This window comes from Sceloporus undulatus, chromosome 3 (genome assembly GCF_019175285.1).
Source record: "Sceloporus undulatus isolate JIND9_A2432 ecotype Alabama chromosome 3, SceUnd_v1.1, whole genome shotgun sequence".
In the NCBI taxonomy this organism is placed as follows: Eukaryota; Metazoa; Chordata; class Lepidosauria; order Squamata; family Phrynosomatidae; genus Sceloporus; species Sceloporus undulatus.
The window spans coordinates 217,275,326-217,292,318 of NC_056524.1; the positions used below are offsets into that span (position 1 = coordinate 217,275,326).

The window sequence follows — 16,993 nt, forward strand, 5'->3', positions numbered from 1 at the left end:
GCATCTGAAACCACAATATAACTTATCTACCCCAACCCTTTCAACCAGGTAGAAGCTGTTGTGAGAGTGTGGCTCTGCTGGGTGGAAGAGTGTGAAATTGCACTTTGGCTAGTAAGATTGCCCGGTGAAATAAGAGATAGGGCTCTTTTACTGGTTGTATAAAAGGAAATTTCAGCAAGTGTTGTTGGCAACACTTACAGAAGTGCCCTCTTCTACACAATGGTTAGAAGTGCAAGAACTCTAGCCTGTTTTTCCTCTGGCAATCCCAAAGGCCACTACTTTCTACCTAATTTTGCAATCATGGAGGAGTGTCCATTTCTACCTGGTCTGCAGGTTTGCCTGAAGTGGGGGACAAAGCTTAGCGACTGACCGGGAGGAGGTTTTTCTCATCTATAATACCCAATAGGATATAAAAAGATAGGTACCAAAGCCTAGTAATCAGATGGGATTAGAGCTAGTAAAAGTTACTTTCTTGATACTGGATTAAGTACTGTAGTCTGCTGCAATAATCTAACAAGGGTCTTTTTATTTTCTTATGGCAAAATTAATTTTAGATGAGTACTGATCCAACATAAAGAACTAGAAACAAGCCATGTTTTTCCCCACTTTCATTGATTGTTTCTTTATTGGTGTTATGACATAAGCAGGTTACAGACCGCCATTAGGGACGTCCTGAGGACGTCCCAGTTTGAAAAAGGGGCGTCTCTTCCAGATGCCCCTAACCCTATCATGGACAGAGTCTGTGACAAATAGCGGCGGCTGTTCCACATGGCCGCCGCCATATTGACGTAGCGGACGCTGTGCATCCACACGTCGCACCCCGGAAGTGACGCCACAAGTGCGCGACTAGCGCCTCCGGCGTCTCTTCCGGGGCCCCGGAAGGAGCACGATTTCCGCGCTTCTTCCTCCGAGCGTCCGGGAGCCGTGCAGTTTGGCCGCTGCGACTCCCGGATGCTGAAAGCGGAGGCAGAGCCAGACCACCGCAATCCGGTGGTCTGTAACGCGCCATAGACAGCACAGTTGCTTACATATATCTATCTGCATGCATACTCTGTTTCTCATGATAGCATCCCTTCCACATCTAAACAGTTATCTTCGTTCCTGGAAATCAGAGACATCTATCGTAGAAATCAGAAGTTACTAGCCACATCTATGGGGAGAGAGCAGAAAGCACACTAAAAGTTTTATCATTAACTGTCTATAAGAAAACCAGGAATGCTGACTTTTTCCCCCAGCAGACTTTCATCCCTAAGAAATTTTTCATTGTCTCCCAGATGCTAGCATGTCTCATTCTAAGCAGCCAGTCCAAGGTCAGGTATCTCTTTCTGATATTACAAAACCTAACAGCTAGGTTTTTTTCCATTCAGTCAGAGTGAAAATAATTGAATTAATCTTATAACTCTTACTCAATTATTAATTTACATTCTCTGAAATGTATTTCCTATGCTTTTAAAACTATTAATGACTTTTGAATAAAATTATTATTTCTGGATTTCTCATTTAGATTCCTCTTGGATCTTGAGAAGAGGGTAGAAGAGAACATTGTGATCTCAGATGTCTGTGACATTGTTTATCATCATACTATTAACCATTTCTCAGTGTATGTAACTTATGTCTCCAACCAGACCTACCAGGAGAGAGCTTACAAGCAAGTTCTGTAAGTGTAATTACTTATTAAAAGGGTTCAGCTGCATCAGACAGCTAGCAGAAACCAAATGGTTAAGCACACATGAAGCTTTATCTACCCCATTGTTTACTAGGAACTCAGTTTTCCTCCAAGTATAATTAGGTGCTTAAATTATACTGCCATTTCACACTAGAAAAGAGATAGACAATTAGCCAGAAAGCTCAGAATTGGTATGGAATCAGTTTAGGATTGTTTCTGTCCCTAGCTTGTTCTGCTAGAATAGTTCAGTGTATTTTAATGGTTTGAGTGTTGGACTAAGACTCTGGGAAACCAGAGTTCAAATCCTTGATCAGGAATCACAGGCTCAGCATTAGAGGGAGGAAGTAGCTAACCTTCTCTGAATAAATTTTGCCCAGAAAATCCTATGATAAAGTTGCCATAAAACAAGATCAAGTGTGTTCTGCACCACTTTTACTATATAATGCTACAGAGGATAACTTGAGGACTACATCCAACTGTTGTACATGATGTATTTTGCTGGAAGGAGAGCTATGGATGAATCCATTAACATGAATATAGCATGGTATTATCCATAGTTTCCTAGTGGCTCTCTCTACATACAGACATTTCCAGTATACCTCAGTGGATATATAAAAAGGCTGATCTGAGATAAACAAGTCCGGTGCTTTCTGCAACTGGACTTGTTTATCTCAGATCGGCCTTTTTAGTCATCAACGTGCTTGTAGAAAGCATGGGATGAGTCCTTCCTGAATCTTTGTTCGTGAAGAAAAGCCAGAGATATCCATAGTTTCCTCTACATACAGACATTTCCAGTATACCTCAGTGGATATATGAGATAGATATAGCTATGAATTGTTTCTACAACATTTTCATATGTGTGAGAGAATTATTTTACCTACTTTCAGAAAACCAAAAATACATTAAAAGGCCAGTCTATTAGTACATGCTGCCTGATATAAATTTAGGTACTGGTGTGGTGTAGTGGTTTGAGTGGGGACACATTAGGTGCCGTGGGGACACATTAGGTGACCTTGGGCAAATCACACCTTCTCAGCCTCGGAGGAAGGCAAGAACAAACCCCCTTTGAACAAATCCTGCTAAGAAAAACCCATGATAGGGTTACCTTAGGACCTCCATAAATTGGAAACAAATTGAAGGCACACAACAACAAATAGCTGTCTCCTGGTTGTGAGCAGCACTCATCTATAGACTTTATAATGAGATTTCTAAATGCTGTTTGGATTTGTTGGGAGCATTTTGATGGAAATAGAATCTCTCATTCTGCAAAATCATTAAGGTAAAATATTTAGAAAAGGATAAGAAAGTGGGGAAACATTTAACTCTTGTACAGATCTCTGAATCTCTTGTACATGTCAGAATTTTTTCACTAATCTCAACACTATCTCTATTTTTCATATTTATTTTGGACATTGTGTCTCTGTTCGCAGTAGAGTTTCAAGCTATTAAACTAAGGAGGTTCTGGTACACTGAGAAAACTAGTTGTGAAATGTAATAATTCTTACCTTTCACTTCATAGCCTATGTTATGCACAAAGTGAAAGAAAAAATGCTTTAACAAGTTCACCTTATCTAGGGATGGGCTTTGCAAAGTTATCCTAAGCAATTACAGTAAATTGCATTTAATATGAATGCTGAGACCCTGTCACAGTCATGCTTCTTCTGTCCGCCTGTCATCCCTTCTCATTTTTTTCTGTATAGACAATTTCTTTGTCATGTAGCTAATAGTAAACAATTGAATCAGTACGCTTTAGAAGTCTGTGACATGGAAATTAAAGTTATTTTTAATTTGAAAATATAGTTCATATAGTCCTGACGTTGTTGTTAACTGCCATCAATGGGACTTCAACTTATGGTGACCCTATGAAATAGAGACCTCCAAGTCACCCTATTATCAACAGCCCTCCTTGGGTCTTGCAAACTCAGGGCTGTGGCTTCCTTGATTATCTACCTGTAATGTGGTCTTCCACTTTTCCTGCTTTCTTCTTTCTTGCCAAGCATTATTGCCTTTTCTAGCGAGTCATGTCTTCTCATGATAGGTACACAGTATGACAGTATAAGCTTAGTCATCTTGGCTTCTAGAGAGAGTTCAGGCATGGTTTGCTCTAGAACCCATTTATTTGTCTTTTTGGCAGTTTAAGGTATCCACAAAACTTGTCTCCAACACCACATTTATGGATCAGCAGGATTTTGCCTATGTTCTTGATTATCCCCTGCTCCAGTTCAAGGTGGCCCAGTAACAGAAGGCAAAACAACAGCATAGCCAGAATATGTGGCCAATTTGTACTCTTTCAGAAAATATTAAAGCAGAAGTGCAGTTTACTGCTTTCTTGGGATCACACTAGATGATATGTTTAGCATATATTTAGAAACAATGCTCCCTCAAGTGGTGAAAGTTTGTTGTAGCATGTGTGTTACTTCACCACCATAACTTGCATTTAGCTGTGCTTTGTTTTGTGATTATCATTTGAAAATAAATATGTGCTGACTTTGAAAGTCTGGTTGTTAAGGAGGGATCTGGCTGATGGAGGGAAAACATTAAATATATGATATATATATATATTTCCCTTCATATCTGGCCTGTAGTCAAGGGTGCAGTACATGTTCTCAGATCCATAGTCAATTAAAAAGCCTTTTGCCAGTTTTGTTACCCTCATCCTCTGCCTCAGGAACATCATTTGTGTGGCTTAGCTGGATCTTACTTGGACTAACATCCACAGTAGCTATTGCTGTCTATTCCAGTTCTTGAGCTGGTGCCAGATCCTGGCCTGAATTGTCTTCTCTTGACAATGCATGAGAATAAAGTAATATTCTCCATAATTGTAAAGATTTTTTTCCTGGTTTTTTTTTCATGTATTTTACTTTGTTTATGAACAGCATATTATCTAATGTTGGTGCCCATTTTGTCTATGAGGAACCTAAAGTGCACAAACAAAAGATTGTGTTATGCTTTTGTGTAGTACTGCAATCACACAAGCAGTAACAGACCTCCAGCAGTACTGGAAGATCTCCAGTAGTTTGAGCTGCTTCTCTCCTATGCCAGATGAGCTTTTCATCCTATCATTTCCAGCTAGGTCTGTCTTGGTTAAATCACTTGATGCAAGGCCTTGACTATATGAATTTCACCGTACCACATTGATCCAACTGTGTAAAGATGTATAATTATGCCTCTGACTCATCAACTTGGATACACACCCCATTCACGCACACCCACACACATACAGCATATGCTGGTATGCAGCTAAGCCTGTATGTGTGACACATGTGAAACCCTTACTCTGGCTTGCACATTAAAAGCCCATTTTTCTGTTATTTGATACTATAAATAGACCTAGCCTTAAAGTAAGATCTAATTGATCCTAATGTTATTTCCACAATTCTCAAAAAAAATAACAAAACTACATGCCATTTATGAGAGAAATAGTATCATAGAATAAAAGAAACATATTAGTTACTCATACAGGTTTAAAACACAAGGAAATAACAAGCACCATTTTCCATCTGTCTCTGATTTCAGCCAGGACAAGCCAGCTTTCCGGGAGGTGATCTCACAGTTGGAACTGGATCCAAAATGCAAAGGCCTGCCTTTCTCGTCATTCTTGATTTTGCCTTTTCAGAGAATTACTAGGCTGAAGCTGCTAGTACAGGTACTGTATAGCATAATCACACAACCATGAATTAGCTGAAACCAATGACTTTAGTGAAGAATGTTCTTGTGGGGGAAATGGTTCACTATACAGCCTGTATAATGCAATGATAAAAGAAGTAATACTGAAGTTCTCTTGCCTTTCTTACACTTTTTTTATTATCTGCTTGAACTGGAATTTGAGTCAATTTTTAAAAGGTGATGGACAGTGATCCCTATTTAAAATGTCCTCATTTCTTCATAGCTACCAGACAGCATCCTGATAGTTGAAAAACTGTACTTAATTTAATAATAATAATAATAATAATAATAATAATAATAGTATTTATTTATAACCCGCTTCTCGGTATGTTGGATCAAGGTGGGTAACAGCATATAAAAGAGAAATATGAGTTGGGTGTAGTTGTTAATAAATCTCTCCCGGTCCTTGTATAGAATATTTTGAAGAAAGTGGAAGAAAAGTCTGAACGTGAAATCACTGCCCTTGAAGCTCACAAGGAACTGGAAACGGTAAGTGTTGGCTGCCTAACATTTTTCAGAATATTTAGAATTTTGCATAGCTTTCTATAACATGCTGTTAATTTAGTGAGATAAAAGTTAGGAAAGTGGCTGAAATAATATTAGTGTAAAGTTTTTCTCTCTTTATTGAAAGCAAACTATTTCATTGAGTGCCTAATAGGAATTGCTATGTAGGAATTTAATGTTTAACTGGGTGTATTCACACTACATAATTATAGCCCTTGGATACCACTTTAACTGCTGTGGCTCTGTCTGGAAATTGTAGTTTGGTGTGGGACTCACTTTTTTTTTATAGAAAGCTCTAATGTTATGGTTCAGTAGAGTGCAGTAGAAAATTCTACATACCTCATCATACTACGGATTACAGAATTCCATAGGATTGTTAGAGTGTTGTTAGAGTGGAATCAAACAGCTACATTTTTGCATTGTGGATACACACTATATTTATATTTTCAGTGTCTGGAGTATAAAGGCTTTGGGACAAAAGAATTTCAGAGGAAAAATTGCCTGAGATTTCAGAGAGCAAAAGCTTCTCTCAAGGTGACAGAATCCATGGAGAGCAGTCATTTAATTATCTGCCAACAGAGGCAAACCATTAGTAGGTCAGGTTTCATCCAGGAGTACAGATTTATTTTTCTGACCCAAAACTACATGGGCCATGGGAGGTTTTTAATGAGTGAGTCAGCTAAGTTTTGAGCTTCCTTTTTAGGAGACCTTGGAGAATGAGTACTGCCTTCCCAATTGTGTTTTTGGAGGGCTAGAACAAGTGCAGTATAATTTTAACATTAGCCTAGACCAGGCTATTGTATGAAGAATATGTACACTGGCCTCCACCATCTACAAAGTGGAGCAGCCCAGCTTCTATTGTCCCTCCAAATCCACACAGAAGCAGATGTCTGCATATGGCCTATATACATAGCCACATTGGCACAATTCCATGGGAAGAGAGGAATCTTATAACGAATGGTGCTATATGAAGGGATCTTGTAGCACCTTTGAGATTGAGAGAAAGACATTTGTAGCATAAGCTTTCGCAGACTGGGTCTAGTTTATCAGCACTATCAGTAGACTGAATGTGAGTCTACACTGGCCAGAATATTCTTGCAGTATTCTGAGTCCAGAGCTGCCCTAAATCCCTCCTCCTCTTTATTTCCACACACTCGAGCAATGGCGGGTGGCTGCTGTCCAGCAGTGCATCCTGCTGTTATGCCTGTCACCCCTGCCACTGGTGCAAGTCACTCCTTTTTAGGTTGAAAACGAGGCCCCCCCTTGTGACCTAAGAGGAAACAGCTTGTGCCAGTAGTAGTAGCAATGCCAGGTGGCACAGCAGGATGCATGTGTAAATAGCTGCCCAACATCACTCTGAGTGCTCCAGATTTTCCTGGAAATCTGGAGCAACAGTTAAGAAATACAGGGTTTTTTTCCCCATTTTATAACCATTTACACTGTTCCCTCTGAATTCGTGGGTGATTCCAGAGCCCACCGTGAATTTGGAAATTCGCATATATTCAAGCCCCATAGCTTTGAATGGCTGCATGCTCCTGCATGCGGCCATGTGCATGTGTCACCATTAACTTTAATGGAGTTCGCCCTTCCATGAATAATCAAAACTGCAGATCTCAAATCCATGAAAATTGAGGGGCAACTGTACACCTCTATCAACTGTCCAGTCAGAGTGTATGTAAGCACTCATGACACATTGCAGCCTGGTGTAGACCAGGCAAATCATTCATCAGTCCATGGGAAACTGAATTGGGTTTATATCATACAGAGAACTATATTCTGAGAAGTGGATATTATTTGGATAATGAAACAGTTGAGGGAGGGTTGGAGGTCTTGGCGGCTTTAAACACCCAACACTCTTCTATACTCAGGAAGAGCTAATTGCAGTATGCTCAGAAGGTAGTTGAAAGCAGCAGTCATTGACCTATGGTATCTTCTTTCTAACAAATAGGCACGCCAGGCATTAACAGTCCACAAACCCTGTGATACTTGCTCATTTGCTGTTAATAGTTGGAGCCTTCTTCCCTTTATCTTTGCAGCTCTGCATGTATTCTTCTTGCACTAGTGTGTACATATTTCCTCCATATAATTCTGGTTTTAGCTGAATGTTTAACTCTATGGACAAAGAAACATATTTCTGAAACACTCTCATTTTTCTTCTTCTAGGTGGTGAAAGCCTGTAATGAAGGTGTTAGGAAGATGAGCCGTACAGAACAAATGATCAGTATCCAGAAGAAATTAGAATTTAAGATTAAGGTATTAGTATGGCCTGATAAAATCTGAACAGATCGATCAGACATTTATCATCTTTCAGAATCATGGAATAAATCTAGCTTAACCTTGTCTATACTTACCTTAAGATGAAACAGCCTGTCCCAAAGGGGTGGCTTCAAGCTGCCTCTGACAAAGCTGGATTGGGGCCGCTGCAACCCCAATCTGCCTTTTTGCTGTCCGAAAAAGGAGCGGCAAACAACCACTACTTTTTGTGCCAGTAAAAAGCAGGCTTTTCCGCCCCACCACAACAGGAAATCGGCTTTAAAGTGCTTCGACAGTGTGATTGGTATAAAGCCACGCCGCCGGAGCACCCAGAAGCCAGCCCCCCATGTAAACAGCTGGGTGGCCTGAAGCCAGCTTCCAGGCGGCTTGGGGGCGTGCGTCATCTGCACATCACACCTCCAAGTCAGCTGGAAGCCAGCTTTTTATGTCAGCCTGTTCCAGTCCTTCGTCAATGATTACTTCATAGGAATGTTAATTTGTCAGGCTACTTTATTGTTTGCTGTCAAGACCAAAAATTTCTCATCCGACACAATTTATTTTTTCAGTACTTGAGGGAGTTTGCAGATGAGGCTTTCAATGTGCAATCAAACATGGAATATTGCATCCTCAACCATGGAATTTTACAATGGTTCCAGACAACAGTATTTATAACGCTTCCCAATTTCCCCTCGGGTTCTTTTCTCATTTTTCTTTTTGCAAAAATTTGCTAAGGGGTGAAAGAATTTACAATCGCTTTGACACAAAGCACTAGCAGCTGTCTGGTTGAACAGTAGTATAGCAGGGATTCTGTTAGGACATTTACATGTGTGGGTGTTCTTTTTCAGTCATGGTGGGGTTTGAGATTTCCTTTCTCTCTCCACAGGACCCAATGTCCATTTATTGAAAAGCTCCTGAAGCTGCTCTACATATTTATTCCATGCTTTACAGTGAGCAGGTGGGGTTGGAGAAGTGTGGTCAGTACTGAGATCTGTCAGGGTCCTCCTGGAGTCTCAGCACTGCTGTAATCATTGTACATCTGGCAATGTAGATATAGTCACATCTCCAAGCCTGTCTGCTAGCTGCACCTGCGTAGCATGGAGTCACCATGCAGAGCATCTTTAATGACTTTTGAGTAAGTTAGGGGGTGGGTATATGGCTCAGTGTAGCATAGTTCTGCATACGAATATTTGTTCTATATTAGAAGAGCGAGGCCTATATATTCTGACTTCTTTGTATAGTTTGAATCTCTTAATGGAAGTGTTGTTGTTTGCCTTCAAATTGTTTTATAATAATAATAAGATTTATTTCTAGCCCGCCCAATCACGAAGAATCCAGGCAGGTTACAACAGTAAAATACATCAAGTTACAATAGAGTTTTTTAAAAAAATCAAACCCTAGACCTACCCCCCCCCCCATTCCCAGTACTAAAACAGAATTAAACAGTAACAGTATAAAAACATTAAAAACATTTAAAGACATTAAACAAAAAAATAAGCAGAAAGATAGGTGGGGAAGAATAGACAGATGAGGGAACAAATATCTCTATATCTGGGGAGGGTAACTAAGTTGGAAAGGCCTGCCGGAAGAGATCCGTCTTGAGTGCTTTCTTAAAAGCTGTCAGAGTGGGAATGTGACGGACCTCCTCTGGCAGGTCATTCCATAGTTTTGGAGCAGTAGTAGAAAAGGCCGTCTGGGAGACTGATGTTAGCCTAGATCTTTTTGGCTGTAGTAGATTTCTTCCTGAGGACCTTAGTGTGCGGGACGGACAATAGGGAAGAAGGTGTTCCCTCAAGTACTCTGGGCCCAAGCCATGTAGGGCTTTAAAGGTAATCACCAACACCTTGTACTTTGCCCAGAAACTAATAGGCAGCCAGTGCAGAGACTTCAAGACCAGTGTTATATGGTCATTCCTAGAAGTTCCCGTGATCAATCTGGCTGCCATATTTTGTACCAACTGAAGTTTTTGAACTTGGCACAAGGGTAGCCCCATGTAGAGCGCATTGCAGAAGTCCACTCGAGAGGTTACCAGTGCATGTACTACTGTTTCCAAGTCCCTTGGCTCCAGGAAGGGGCGCAGTTGGCGTATCAGACGAAGCTGATAACAGGTGCTCCTGACTGTCGCATCCACCTGAGCTGTCAGTTGGAGTAACGAGTCAAGGATCACCCTCAAACTGCGGACCAAATCCTTCAGGGGAAGTGTGACCCCATCCAGAACTGGCTGACACAACTCCATTCTTGGATTCAGGGTTCCTATAGCAATTACCTCCGTCTTACCTGGATTCAGCTTGAGTCAGTTTTCCCTCATCCAGTCCATTACCGCCCCAAGACAGGCATTCAGAGGAGAGATGCCATCCTTAGTCACTACTTCAGTCTGAGACATAGAGAAATATATTTGGGTGTCATCAGTGTACTGATAACACCCCGCCCCATGTCTCCGGATGATCTCTTCCAGCAGCTTCATGTAAATGTTAAATAGCATTGGGGACAGAATCGCACCCTGAAGGACACCCGATTTGAGCTCCCTCTTGGCCGAACAACTGTCCCCAAGCGACACCATCTGGAACCTGCCCAAGAGGTAGCCTCCAATACCCAACTCTCTCAGTCGCTTCAGAAGAATACCATAGTCAATGGTATCAAATGCCGCTGAGATGTCCAAAAGCACCAACAGGGTCACACTTCCCCCGTCGATGCCCAGAAGGAGATTATCGACTAAGGCGACCATGGCAGTCTCCACTCCGTATCCCGTCCTGAATCCAGTTTGAAATGGATCCAGAAAATCCGTTTCCTCCAAGACTGCTTGTAGTTGATTGGCGACCGCTCTCTCGATCACCTTGCTCAGAAATGGTAGTAACGAGACTGGTCTATAGTTATTTCTATCCAGGGGGTCCAGGGAAGGCTTTTTTAAAAAGTGGTCAAACTACTGCCTCCTTGAGACAGGGAGGCAGGGAGCCTTCCCTGAGGGATGTATTAATTATGTTTTTCAGAATCACCATGTTTTTTCTCCCCCCTGGATAGCCAACCAGGTTGGGCAAGGGTCGAGAGGGCAAGTCGTCTTTTTCAAACTACTAAGAAGCTTGTCCACATCCTCAGTACTTACTGACTCAAATTGATCCAGTCTAACAGTAATGGTGGAGGCACTGGATGCCTCTCTAGTTGTCTCTGTCCTCAGATTGGCATCCAAATCAGCTCTTATCTGAGAGATTTTATCTGTTTTCTATGTATGGCAACCCGAAGACAAGCCTATCCTGCAATTTTCTGGGCAAAAGTTGTTCAGAGGGATTTTTCCTTTGCCTTCATCTGAGGCTTAGAGTGTATGGTCTGCCCAAAGTCACCCAGCGGGTTTCAGTGGCTGAATAGGTTTGAACTCTGGTCTCCAGAGTTGTAGTCCAACCTTCAAAGCACTACGCTGGCTCTCCAGTTTTCTTCTAACAACACACTTAGTATTTATTTACATATGCTGTTATGTCTTTATGCTGTAAATGTCATTCCATAAGTGCTTAAGGTACCCTGTTTGGGATAATGCAAACTGTTTCAATGCTAGCATAAACCTTTGCACTACTTTGTTCTGCTGGTTGGGAGGTTCTGTAAGTAATGTCTTTAGCAGAGGCGGAGAATTGGATCAAGTGCTGTACAGTGAGACAGTGCACAGCCAAAGTGCCAGGTGCAAGATGAGCTGCACAGTAGTGTGATCCAGTAACTCCAGTATAGCTATACCAGCATAATTTTACACTATCAACCAGTGGACAGGGGCTCTGCTATAATTTCCTCATGAGTAGTAGAAGTCACTTGTGTGTTGTGAAAATTCTGTTTGTGAGATCCAACACTGCATAGATGGACTAATTGATATTTCCGTTTGTCCTCTCCCATACAGTCCTCTACCCTCCTTACTCCACTAATGGTTGCTATTTCATTGACATACAAATACAACTGAATACAGTTTATATAATCACCATAATTTTTTATATTTCACTTGGGTAGATTCTTGAGGAATCATATCATGCAGTTGTTCTAAATCTGTTTTGTTTTAGAAAGATCCTTTGATATTTCTAATTGATAACACATCCTTCTTTCCTTATCTGAAATTAGTTTGTTTATTCCCATGCAAAATCCTCAGACTTTCAGATTGCCCTATCATGTCATGACATAACTTTAATGATTAATTTTATTGTTATGTTTCCTGGAATTCCTATGAGAAAAGGGAAACACTGTCATGCTAAGACCAGAGATAGAAGAAGGAAGAGCAAAGAAAAACAATTACTTTCAGTGTATACAAAAGAATATATGCAGTTGGCTTTTGAATTATTTCAATATCTCTTTGGCACTCTCTTTAAACCTAATATAATTAGTCAGTTTTATCCATCTCATCTATTTGGATATCCTTTTCAATTAGCTTTTAAACTTATAACTCACAGCTGTTTCGCAGTTCTCTGCCAAATTTATTCTTGTTAATCATAGAGGAATATAAGAAATTCAGGATCACATCTCTGTACTTCCCTGCAAGATACATCTAAGATCTACTATTAGTTCACTACCAATCTTGAATTAGTGCCTTCCAGTTGCTATCAAAGCTAAATATAAATAAAGCCGTATGAAAAAAGACACATTTCCAAAACATATATTTTATATATTTTAATAAATTAAAAGGTGTTAATACCACTAATCGGCATTTTATAGCAAGCATCCCCTCCAAGTTTACACATTTAAGTTGTGAAGAATCATATCTCAGATTCATTTCTACACTCTTTGTAGAATTATTGTGCTTACATTTTTCTCCCCTGATACTGCTGAATTTCTTTGTAATTTAACTGCACCTATATATTCTAAATAACAAGTTTTAATTAAATCATGTCTCCTTAGATTTTCAAACAAAGATCTCTCTCTCTCTCTCAAACTTCTGTTTCAATTGTTACAAGTATTTTTCATGACCTGACTTTGAAATTTTCTATACATTTTCCCCGTGTTTTGAATTTAATTTGTTTGCATTGCTTGTTTGTTTTCTTTTCATGTGCATTATCAACTGCTTTTGTATCATCTGTACGATCACTGCTATTCCTGACTTAACATCTTTCCTCATGGTATACTTGTACAGTGCTCCCTCGGGTTACGAAATTAATTCGTTCCGCGGCTAATTTCGTAACCCGAAAAACCTTCGTAACCCGAATTGCCATAGGCGCTAATGGAAAAAATAGCTCTCTGCTGCCCTCCGGTGGCGGCCTTTCCATTTAAAACAGCGCCGGGGTTTTTTCGTAACCCAAAAAAACCTTCGTAAGCCGAAACAATAAATCCCTATGGGATTTTTTCGTATCCCGAAAAATTCGTAAGCTGGGTAATTCGTATCCCGGGGTACCACTGTACTAGCTGATACATGGATCTCTACTTTTGGAATATTTCCATGTGCTGAATTGTCCTTTGGCACTTCTTTCCCCTTTTGCTACAATTTAGTCACCTGATTCCTTTAAGTTTTCTAATGTCTACTTTTCCACCATAATTATTTGAGCTACTCTCTTATGTAAAATGTATCTGGGGAAAAGTCGGTTGAGCTCAGTTGAGCTTACTTTATTGTAGAGGATTCAGTGGCATTCCCAACTTTATCTTGATTGGCTATGCTGACTAGAGCTGCTGGAACATGATTCTTACCTCTGCCATACAATGACACAAAAGTCGTCTTTTAGATCCACACTGCTCTTTTCCATAGTTAGCTTCCATTGTAGAGAGAGTGAACTGATTTTGAAATGATTAATGCAGTGGTAGGAATCCACATAGCCATTATCATTATCAGAAGAGCCACACAGAAACAGAAACATGCATCTTATTGGTTAATCCCAGCTAGAGTAAACCCATTGAATCAATTGTTGAATGGTGAGTCAATGCAAACATAAACTCTACTAATTTAGTGATCTTACTCAAGTTGGGACTAACAACTAGAGTTGGGCCAGTCTTTCAACTCAGCAGCAAGTTCTGAGAGCATCCATAATCTGTTCATTACAATCTCCACCACAAAGTAAAATTCAAATCACCCTCTGGAGTTTTACTCAGAAGTAACAGTTAGAAGCAGGAGAGTGCAGAAATCTAGCTTGTGCATACAGTATCTACTTAGAAGGACTGAATTATTGAGGAGCAAGCAAAAGCAGAAATTTTGAAAGCACCAAGCTGTCTGCATGTAGAGGTATTGATACTACTGCAACTATTAGTACTAATCACCACTATCATCAGCCAGCCAGCCACTACACCTTTGAGAAAGTATATTTTTTAGAACCACATTCTTCTGTTCTAGCAACAATCCACAGTTCACAATGAAAGAAATGGAATCAAGTAAATTTAAGCTCATAAAGGGGTATTCAAGCACATCCCACATTACTCCAGGCATATTTCCACCTGCCCCCCCCATAATGTACTGTCATAAATTGGGCATACCATGAGAAGACATGACTCATTAGAAAAGACAATAATGTTTGGCAAGGTAGAAAGTAGCAGGAAAAGAGGTAGACATAGACCACACTCAATCAAGGAAGTCACAGCCCTGAGTTTGCAAGACCTGACCAGGACTGTTGATAACAGGGTTACTAGGAGGTCTCTCATACATAGGGTCACTATAAGTCAGAGTTAACAATGACGACAACATGTTAATTATCTAGGCTCCATATACCTTACTGATAGTTTGCATTTTGTGAAGTTGAAGGCTTTCACGGTTGGCATCCATAGTTTTCTGTGGGTTTTTCAGGCTATGTGGTCACATTCTGGAAGAATTTATTCTTGATGTTTCACCTGCATCTGTGGCAGGCATCTTCAGAGAGTGGTGGCATGAAAGTGTGTAGAGTACATAATACCTGTGGAACCCTTCGTTGGGAAGAAGTGGTTTATATGTTAATGGTGGAGTTAGTTTGTGTGTTGTACTGTGTTGAATGGCAAAGCTTGGAGGTGAGCTGTGGGGATATGTGAGGGGGATTTGTGTCTATTTAATTAGTAATCCAGTGTCTGAAGGGAAGCCCCTAAGCATTTTTGCATTTTTTCTTTGCTTAAATTTCAGGTATTAATTTCTCTCAACCCTCAAACACCAGGTTGGGACATTTTAGTCCCCCAGAATCACATTTTATTACAGAGTCCATACAGAACTAGATCGACAGTGCTGCCATTCTGCAGCATTGTCATTTGGACAGTTGTAAATAATTATCCCAGATTTCAGTTACTTTCTGAGTCCCTCTCTCGCTCTCTCATTCCCCCCCCCCCCCCCCCCTCCATCCACAACCCAGAGTGTAAGCCTCTCGCTCTGTTGTTATTATCTGCCATTTTCTCCATTAACCACAAGTCCCAGAGTCTAGTCCACCATCCTGAAATATTCAGCTTTCCAGTTTTCCATTTCTTGGCTATCTCAAGCCTAGCAACAGCCAGAAGCAAACTAATAACTTCTTTATGCTGCAGGGCTTTATTTTCATTCATAAGAATGGAGAACAGGAGCAGGAGTGGTGATAATTGTATACTTTGTTTAGTGATCTTGGATATCAGTTGTAAAATTTCTGTCCAATATTCATGCACTAAGGGACAATCCAGCTACATATGTACAAATGTTCCCCTACCTTCACAACCCCTCCAGCATTTTGGATTAGCATTGGTAGACATACGAGCCAATTTGATTGGGGTGAGGTACCATTGATGGACCAACTTGATAGTATTCTCTTTAATAGCAATAGACCTAGTTTTAAATGGTAAATGAGTCCATATATTTTCCCACGTCTTACTATCAATTGAAAGGGAGAACAAGAATCCTAAAAATAAATCATCAGATGGAAATCTGTAAAGTCAATTTAGCTACTACCTGCTTGAATAGAACCTAGATTTCAGAGTCTTTGTAGAGTTCCTTCTTCATAGAGTTCTTTGTTCCTAGCATTCACTTAGATGGTCAGAGAGAAGGCCTCTTTGAACACTTAGCTGGATAGTTCCAAGGAGCAAGTACTGCTGTGTTTGTGAGAATTAAAGACAAGTAAAAGCCAGTACATGATGGATGCAGCTACATCCCTTTATTGTTATGGTTATTTTCACAACTGTGACAGAAAGTTGGTTTTTAATACATCCTTCTTCGGATGCGTCTGTGGTGAGCACCAGCTCTGGCTGGGGCAGCGAAAAAGGCATACCGACGCAGACGTTGTGGGAGCTGAGCCACCAATGGAGGGAGCGTGTGACAGATCTCGGGATGGTCAGTCTGCGAGACGGGGGGTCTCTTTCTAGGTCGAACGCTGACAGAAACCATGATTGTAGGGGTCGGGATCGAAGCCTTGCCCAAGGTGTGACGAATGTTGTCGACGCCATGTGCCCCAGGGCCACCTGGATGTCTCTGGCTGTTGTTCGCCTCTGGGCAGTGCAGCGGTTGATGGCTTGAACCAAAGCCTGAAAGCGGTCTGGAGGTAGGTATGCCATACAGTCGTTGGAGTCGAGGATGGACCCTATGAATTTTATCTGCTTGGTGGGGAGCAGCTGAGACTTGTCGAGGTTGACCACTAATCCTAGGTCCCGTAAGAGCCGGAGCGTCTCTGAGGTGTGTCACTGCAGTTCTTGACGTGACGGAGACACGAAGAGCCAGTCGTCCAGGTACGGGAAGACTCTCATGCCGCGGCGATGGAGATGGGATATCACGGGTGCCATGCACTTGATGAAGGTACGAGGCGCTGTAGACAGGCCGAAGGGGATGACGTTGTACCTGTAGACATCTGTCCCAACGGTGAAGGCCAAGAACCTGCGGTGGGACTCCCGGATGCTGACATGGAAGTAGGCGTCCTTTAGGTCGATGGTTGCAAACCACAGGTCTTGCTGTAACAGAGGTAAAATAGAGGCCAGCGTTACCATCCGGAAACGGCGATAAGACAGGTAAGTGTTCAGTTGCCTAAGGTCCAATATGGGTCTGACACCTCC

The 16,993-nt window shown here is 41.1% G+C and overlaps 1 protein-coding gene across 3 annotated transcripts in view; it reads left to right on the forward strand.

Annotated features, from left to right (window-relative positions):
- Positions 1–16,993, forward strand: part of NGEF (neuronal guanine nucleotide exchange factor) — a 98,523-nt gene that overhangs the window by 68,373 nt on the left and 13,157 nt on the right. For all 3 annotated transcript variants that reach the window (XM_042459027.1, XM_042459029.1, XM_042459030.1), the window contains 4 exons: positions 1,505–1,657; positions 5,183–5,312; positions 5,747–5,821; positions 8,000–8,089. In XM_042459027.1, the coding sequence (XP_042314961.1) occupies positions 1,505–1,657; positions 5,183–5,312; positions 5,747–5,821; positions 8,000–8,089 (448 nt within the window). The remainder of the gene's footprint in view (positions 1–1,504; positions 1,658–5,182; positions 5,313–5,746; positions 5,822–7,999; positions 8,090–16,993) is intronic.